The 8,912-nt window shown below is 31.0% G+C and overlaps 1 protein-coding gene across 1 annotated transcript; it reads right to left on the bottom strand.

The window, feature by feature from the left end:
* Positions 1-315: 315 nt before the first annotated feature.
* Positions 316-8,669, bottom strand: LOC101212604 (homeobox-leucine zipper protein MERISTEM L1). Its single transcript, XM_004154178.3, has 11 exons — positions 8,330-8,669; positions 7,332-7,609; positions 6,655-6,772; positions 4,443-4,631; positions 3,775-4,224; positions 3,517-3,618; positions 2,828-3,028; positions 1,948-2,122; positions 1,574-1,845; positions 1,332-1,427; positions 316-1,249 (listed from the first exon to the last, which is right to left on the bottom strand). The coding sequence occupies exons 2-11, from the start codon at positions 7,568-7,570 to the stop codon at positions 866-868; spliced, it is 2,226 nt and encodes a 741-aa protein (XP_004154226.2). The 5' UTR covers positions 7,571-7,609; positions 8,330-8,669; the 3' UTR covers positions 316-865.
* Between the last annotated feature and the right edge of the window lie 243 nt (positions 8,670-8,912).

An 8,912-nucleotide genomic window follows, 5' to 3' on the forward strand; every position in this document is an offset into this window, starting at 1 on the left:
TAGTTTGTTGGTGTTCGATGATATATATATAATTAAATTCTCCTTCCTCTGTTTGTTTAAGATTTCAGATCAATCAAAGATTTATGATAATACCAGGTTTGTTCAAGTCCAGGATAGAACCTTTTCAATTGATGAAGAGATGAACACAATTGAGGGGACGGATTGAAGCAACAACAATTCATCAGATTTTAAGATGTAATTTATTGATCTATAAGAAAGGTAATTAGAATGGGAAAAGAGAGAAGGAAGAGAAAGAGGGGAGATGAGGAATGAATATATGAGCTGCTGCTTCAGATGTGAGTAACAGTAGTTGGGTGGTTAGATATGGTTATATTGTAATATAAAATGTGGGTTGTGTTACAAACCTAACATAACATGAGACTTCAGTCCAAACTCATTCCAATCCAATCTCTCTACAACTTCAAATACTCCCCTTCTAGAAATAATTAAATAATGCATCTATATCTTGACTGATGACAAAGAAATTCAATTTGACCAAATGGACGTCAACAAAAATTAATTGACATAAACTCGAACTATATATCAACCACATATAATATAAACTCTTTTTCTAAATTAAAAAAAAAAACTTATAGGCAGAAGTGTTCAAGGTTGATGATGATGATATGAAGATCATACTGTTAATTTATTACTAAACATTAGGCATATGAGAAGTCAATGTCCGAACCCATTACCACTATAAGGCCTTGGGAAGTTGGGAGTAAGGCCCACAAATTCACAAGGCCAAGGATAACACAAGGTTCGTTTTTGACTTCTCTTCTCCCCCTCCCCCTTTTTTTTTTCTGTTAAGAAAAGAAAATTAATATAAAATTGTGTGGTTGTCTATGAAATATAAAATAAATAATTAATTGATGGGTTGGTCACACATGAGTGCAGCTCTAATTCGCTCCACCGTGCACTTGATGAGGCTGTTGACGGTGGCCACCGAGCCAAGAGACAATTTGGCAGTTGGAACAGAATCAACCAATATCTGAAAAGCAACCGTCAACAACGAACCACCGGCGCCGAACTCGAGAATTCCTGGAGGCCCCTCAGGCCCAATTGGCGGTCCATCAGGAAGTATGGCAAATCCAGATGGCAAGAGAGCCACGTAATCAGGGTCACCGCCGCTTAAAACCATGTTCATGGCCGCGGTGTCCACCGGTGCGTAGATAATGTAGGAACCGCTGATGTCGTCGCTGCAACTCTCTTGTAGTATCAACATGTTGCTCTGACTTGAATTTGCACTCTGTGTGAATCAAATTTAATTCATTATTGTGTGAGTTTTTAGAACAATGAAGAAGAAGAAGAAGAAGAAGAAGAATACTTACGTTAACACGAAGTAATGAGACACAATTTCCTGAGTTTCGATCGTTGCCAATGCGAGCCATTTCTTGAACTAATCCACCATTTGAAAGTATATCCCACTGCACATAACAATTTTCATTTATTTTCTTCCAAATAATTTCACATATGTTTTGTTACCATTATTTCTGTGAAAAGATCTAGGCAATAAAACAATAAAACGGTATAAAAAAAGTAATAAGATTCATCGATATTATTTTAATTTTACCTGATTGCGGGTGTTTTGATCTCGGAGGAAATTGAAGACCCTATTAGGGGGAATTGGGATCCAGAAAGAAGTAGCTGCATTAAGAACAATTCCAGGAGGTCGGCCAGGGTCGTCGAGGCTCTTTCTGGCCATGACTCGAACATCATCTGAATCAATGGTTGATAATGTGGTCCAATTATGTGCAGTAGCAGCCCCAACGCCACTGCAGAAGCTCCTCACCATTCTCTCAGCTAACTTCATAACGCTCTTCCTCCCCTCTTGCCCCGTTACCACTAAACCAAAATTATTGCAAAATTGAATCATTATTTAGTATAAAATTTAATACCCTGAAGTTAAAAGTTAAAAAAAGTGATTGCGTTATGTTTATAATTTACCACAAATGTCAAGTGCAGGAATATTGGTAGAAGAAGAGTTGGTTAGGCGTTGGCATTGTCGACCAAGAGTAGCCATCCATCGTTTTGCGCCAAAGGCAAGCCCACATGTCACCACTCCTTTGTATAAACTGTGTACTGCTCGATCATCCACTTCTACATGTTCTACCCAAGTCACCTATAGTAAAAATATAATCTCATTTTAAGACTAATTTTGTTGTTTCGCTTAAAAATTAACGTGCATGGATAATTATTTAGCATTTGAATTTTGAAGATTAAGGTTTGTTAGATTACTATTTTATATTTTCGAACATACGATTGCTCTTTTTGTCTCGTCTTTTCAGAACATAATTTAAGTTCATATAGCTAAATTTCTGAAAAAGAAAAAAAAAAAGTTCACTAGTAAAAAAAAATAGATAACAAAACATTAAATCTTATGAAGGTATTTAGATCTTTTTTACTTGGGATAAAAAAACTTAGAAAATTGATCCAAACAGGTCTTTAGCTTATAATCACTGCTTCAATAAATAAATAAACAAACAAACATTATTTCTGCTTATCGGTTTATAAATTATTTGTTTTTGTTGTTAAATTTGACTAAGAATGCTAATGCTTCTTAGTTTGTAAAAATCACAATACCTAGAAATTAAGAGAGGAAACAAGCCTAAATGTAAATCAGAAACAAAAAACGTAATACTTAAGATCCAATTGATTTTTAGTTTCTAGTTTATGAAAACTGTGCTCTTTTTCTTACCGTTTCTCATCGTACTTCCATATTTTCTAAATTAAAACATTTGAATTCAAAGTCCTAAAAAGACAATATAAGTGAAAGTAGCATTTATAAATATAAATTTACAAAAATTAAAAAAGAAATAGTAAAAACCTTTGAGTAACCATTAGGAAGTTCTTGGATTAAGCAACCAGATGGTCGTCTTCGAGTCCTTGAAGTAGGAGTAGGACGTAAATAATCAAGTGAAACATCCACCACAGCCCAACTTCCCTCTCCCTGCTGCTTGCAATATCTCACGAAGTAATTTTCTCTCGTCGGAACCAAAGGAGAAGGAACTTGAAACTCCGCCGTCATCTTCACCACAGAACAACACCAGCCCACCACTTACAATTATTATTACTGTAACCCACTAAATAAATTAAATTTTGCATCCATTTTTTACTTTTGAGTTCTGTTTATTTCATCTCTTTTAGAAAAGAATTGTCTAATAAGTCTCAGTCTACTTTAAATTCTGTGTCTTACACCTAATTCATCAACCCAAATTCTAAAATACTATATCTCAATTGGAAGGTCTTTCTCTAACTACCATTTTGTTGTATTTCGAGCTCATCTCAGCTTTCCTCTCTCTATATTTTAAGACATTTCTTTTTATAATTTAAAAACCTTCTAACAAATTTGAAACTTAATTAGAAGATTAAATTTAATTGTGAGAACCTAATTGAGATAACTGGTTTTCCATGTTTCTTATAAAAAAAAGAAGAAGAGATAACTCGTTTGCGTCTAGTGATCTCATTATGAGTAGTAAATTGTAAAAACAAAAAGAAAAGAGGGTAAGAACGTACGACTTGTAGAGCTCCATTATAGTCGCCACCAACTCCACTTGATAAGACTTCGAGTGTTAATGCTCTTGAAACAATTCCGCAAAATATGGTTGACCATTGATTCTGAAAGGAAAAAAATATTGAATAAGAAGGTAATCTTATAATCTAATTCTTCTCTAAACCTATAAATTTAAATGCACCTACGGATCCCACTTATCGTATCTTATTAAGAAAAAAGAAAAGCGAGTAAAAGGGTAGCTCGAGGTTGACTAAACTCACCACGTCCATGAGAATATGGACAAGTTTTAAATGATTGAAAGCAAGAATAGAAGTTTGTCTTGAAGCTTCAGAGGTTAGTCCCACAATTCTAGGGCCTATTCGTGTAGAGTAAGTCCTCAAGTACTCATCTTCATTAAGCATTTCCATTGAGTTTTCACCAACAACCCACAATGGCTCACCTTCTTGAGCCATTCTACATACTTCTTCCATGGCTGAAACTGCAAGCTCAACAATTACTGGCTTATCAATTTCAGTTGTAACTGACGACGATTTTAACATCATCCCCGTTGTCGTCTCTCCATACATATCCCCTAACAAATGATCATCTCCTTGCAATTGTTGAGGCTTTAATGATGACCTTCCAACCTGCCCTCCACATGAAACTATATGCGAAGAATGGGAACCCCATCCCTTCCCACCATATTTGTTATTACCGTTTAATCTCTCAATCTGTATAACAGCAAACGGAGATGCAAAGAAGTTTATTATCAGGATGAAAACATCAAATTACAAAAACATCGATAGAGTTAATTAGAGAGTTTATATACTCAACTAACTATGCTAAAATCGTAAAATAACATCCTAAATATATGTATAAAAAGTAGTCCAATATTTAATATAATAACATCTTAACTAGTTAAGCTATGTTTGGATGTATAATTAGTTACCTCATCTCTTAGATGTGCATTGTCGATTCTCAAATGTTGAGCATCAAAGGACATCTCACCAAGAGCAGCAGGACCTCCACAATTAGGGCAACTAGTATTGGAAAGAGCTTCCTTATACCTCATGTTCTCTGCTCTTAGTTTTTCGTTTTGAGCTTTCAATATTGCATTCTCATGCCGTTCTTGTTGAGCCTATACATGTTTTACAAACTTTACAAATTAAATATTTATGTCTAATTAATTATTTAATTTCACACAGCCAAAACAATAGGTATAAAGTTTAATGTGTAACCCAATATATGTCAATTAAATAAGTTTTATGTCCCTCTTAATTTTTCTTTAAGAAAAACTACCATATCTATATTGTTTTGTTTGTTGGAGTTCAAAGATAATATTTCGTTAATTAATTTGGATTTGAAGAAGGGAAAATATCTTTTTTATTTATTAGGTTTGAAAATGTGTTGTCACACCTCTACTTCTTAAGCTTTTAATTTTATTTCATTCTAATTCTTATATGTTTTAAAATGTTACCATTTTTAGTATTGAGAGGTTTGAGTTCTATTTCATTTGTGTCCACCTTTCACTCAAAAGCTGATTTACTTCCATTTTAAGTGCCTAATGCTTATTGTTTAGTTTAAAAGAATTAGAAAGCAAAAGTTAAAAAATAGTTTTACGGTGGAGAAATTGTATCAAATCACAGAATAAACCTTTAGAAAGAAAATAGCTTATGACATTTTTTTTTTTTTTTTTTACAAATTATCAATATGATAAATATAAATATAACAAATAATTAGTACTATTAGATAATTATCTAAAATTTACTTGAGAGTTATCAATTTTAAAATTGATTATTTTTGCAATTTAGAAAATATAGTAACATAAGTTATATTATTATATTTTTTTTTGTTATTTTTGTAAGCGGGAAAAATTAATTTTAAAATGTTATTTTAAGTTAATTAATAAAGGCAGTAAATTTAGATCAAATGTGATTATCTAAATTGAAATTGAAGTCAAAACTTAATATTTTTTTTTGTTTGATATACTTTCATATGTGTGTCTATGTACAAGTGTTAGATGAGAAGGAATAAATGATTAATTTAGGAGCAGATAGGAAATTATATGTGTAGAGAGATTAAATTTATTTTATGAATGGGAGAAAGTTGTACACAAAATTAAATAGAATTAAAGATGAATAATTGTGAGAAAGAAAAGGGGTTTAGGGTTTTTATAAGAAAAGGATATGACTAAAAGAGAGATTGAAGTGTCGGTGTGCAGAGAAGAGTAAAATAATATTAATTTGCAAAGTTATAATTAATCTGACTATAAGTTGTTGGGTGTAATTAATTATAGATTCGTTAAAATTAAATGCCAATTTAAATTTGCATTCAAAACTCATTTGGTCTTGTGAAAAAGGTGGCGTTTTAGAATTAAACCCTAAACCTTTACCAATATCTTTCTGAGAATATGTACAAAACTTCTAAGTAGTTCTCCAATTTCTTTTATTTTCTAAACTTTTTAAATATAAAATAAATACATGGTCATAACTTAATAACAAAATATGTTTATTAATTTTAATTTTAATTTTTTATATTATTTTTGTAAATAGTTGATTCCTAAATTCAAAATATTGCATTTTCACCTCATTTTTTTAGTTTATAGTTTAATCATATTAAGTTTTAAAAGGTTGCATTCTTACTTTTAAATTTTGATTTTAGTTGTCTTTTAATCTTCAAATTTTGAAGTTTTACAATGCTTGCCTATTTATTTGACTCTAACTTTCAACTAATTAATATAAAATAATTCTATTGTGAGAATATTTTTAAAAGAAAATGGTAAAACATAATAAATTTGACCAAATACTTATAAAATAATAGCAAAATTTCAGATTCTTTCAATACCAATTATTTGATAGTTAGTGATATCCTTATATTAATAGCTAGCTATGGAAGGATATCACTAATTAATAAAATTTAACCCCAAATTTTATTGAAAAATCAAAGTTACAGGATCCAATAACAAAATTTAAACAAAGTAAGTTGTTAGAACTCAACCGTAAAAATTTTAACCTTTTAAAAGATAGGAATATAAAACCTTTTTTAAAAAAAATAAAATAAAATAGGAGTAGAAAGGAAAAATGAATAAAAAGTAAAATAATAGATTGATGAGAAAGAAATAAAAAAGAATGGAGGAGTAATGAGTGAATGATATATGAGACCTTGATTTGGGTGCGCTTGTTTTGAAACCAGAACTTGACTTGGAGAGGTTCGAGCCCTAACTCACGGCTCAGCTGTTTTCTTTGCTTGTCATCTGGATGTGGACATTCCTTAAAAAACCTGAAACCAATTTCCACCCCTATATTTCTTCTTCAACTAATATCATACATATACTTCCACACACATTTGCTATATAAAAAAATAGAGAACATCTAATTTAATCCATGATATATATGTAATAATCAGTTGTCTTATGCACATTTGGCTTCAAACAAAACAATTTTTATGTTGTGGTTTGAATATGCATTAAAAAGTTGACAGTATTCCTTTTTTACATATTACTTTTATGGTAGGTGAAAATCTAATATTTTTAATTGAAAGTTGGAAAAGTGATTAACAAAAACTAAAAGTTGAACAAAATTATTACATAGTGTTCTCTTCTTAAACACATGTACCGTTTGTTAATGATAGTCATCAACTTGGTATAATCAGGTTTGCATCAGTTTTTTTGTCTAGCCTAACTAGACTCAATAAATCGCACTATTATTTTGTGAAATTCAAAATTAAGATCCAAACTAGGTCCATCAAGGTGAAAATTAAATAAAACAAAATGATTTTAAACTAGTTTTTAACCAGCCTTAGTTAATTAATAAAGAGAGAGAAAGAAGAATATGCTTACGCTTCCATTTCCTGAATTTGAAGCTGAGTATGGCGATGGTAACGCTTCCTCTTATTTCTCTGATTCAAAAGATCACATTGTTCTTCTCCCAAAGGAGCATCCATGGCATCGGTCACCGACCTACTCTCAAACTCATCTTCTCCAAATTTTTCGAGTTCGGTTTCGAAATTTTTCTGTGTCATCTCCAGTAGAAGATCATCCTGATGATGATGATCTTCAAATCCATGTGCTCCAAACATGGCTTCCCTTCTTAGATGATCTCTAAGGCTTCCTAAAATCTACACAACCATTATAAATTAAAAGGAAAGTTGACATATTGCTGAGAGAAATTAAAAGCAAAAAAGTAATGAGAATGGATACTTTTATTAATTACACATTCGTATCATATTGGTACAGTACACTTTCTGAACTATAAGAAAAAAAATAAAAGAAAATTTATATGATGGGGTGTTAATATATTTAACATGCAGAGTGTAAAAATTTAATGCACTCCAAACAAAAAAAATAAGTGTAAATTTTAAAATTTCTTGTTATATAAAAAGAGATTAATTCCCATTTCAGGTAAATTTCTGTGCCAACCCATAAGGGGTATAGCTAAATAAAGTGTAGAATATTAAATAAGAAAAATGGGATCAAACTAGAATTAATGAAGGCTTTTCTTTTAAAAAGAAAGCTGTGAAACATTTCTGAAATCTTCTTGATTAAAGCTTTTTACAAATTACAGTAATACTTCTAATATTGCTTATTCTTTTTACATTTTTTAAGTACAACAATTACAAAGAATAGAGATGAAAAATTGAATCTTCCACTTTTTTTAAAAAAAGAACTAACGAAATCTAACCTTTAACTTAGCTCAACTAGTTTATATCAATTTCAACTAATTAATTTAAACTACATCTACACAGGATGCATGCAGGAGGTTTTTCTTAACATGATAATAATGTTGCATAAAAGAAAATAATTTGATGAAAAAAATGAAATATTGATAGATACTTGACCTTGTTGATGAATTCAGATGGTGATGGGAGGTGAGAGAGTGAAGAAAGAATTGATGAGAAGCTTAGTATGGGTTGCCATGCAATGTGATTTCAGTAAAGCCTTAGCTTGAAGAAACCTTTGTTTGAATATAAAGAAGAACAGTAACAGTGGCGTTGAAAATAAGCAAAGGGAAGGTTTTGAAACGGAATGAGGAAAAAAAGGGCCAAAAACAAAGATTAGAAAAAAGAAGAAAAAAACATAAGAATGTGGAGAAGGAGGATTGGGGGCAAATAAAGTTAAAAAAAAAAAAAAGAGAAAAGAAAAAAAAAAAACAGAAGAAGAAAAACAGAAGTTTCAGTTTCTTTTTCCTTCTTTTTTTCAAGAATCACAAAAACCAAGACACAAAACAAAAACGTTTTGTAACGTTTTTTTATTGATGAATGGTGAAGAAAAGAGAAGAGAAGAGAGAAAGGCCCTCTTCTTTCTTTTTCTCTTTGAAAGGGTTAATAATAAGGGATTTTTGATGATTGCAAAAGAGGGGGGTTTTATAAAGAGGGGTTCAGAAGTGGGTGTGGAGAGTTAATTGTGAAAATATGGAGAGAG

Source organism: Cucumis sativus, chromosome 1 (genome assembly GCF_000004075.3).
Source record: "Cucumis sativus cultivar 9930 chromosome 1, Cucumber_9930_V3, whole genome shotgun sequence".
In the NCBI taxonomy this organism is placed as follows: domain Eukaryota; kingdom Viridiplantae; phylum Streptophyta; class Magnoliopsida; order Cucurbitales; family Cucurbitaceae; genus Cucumis; species Cucumis sativus.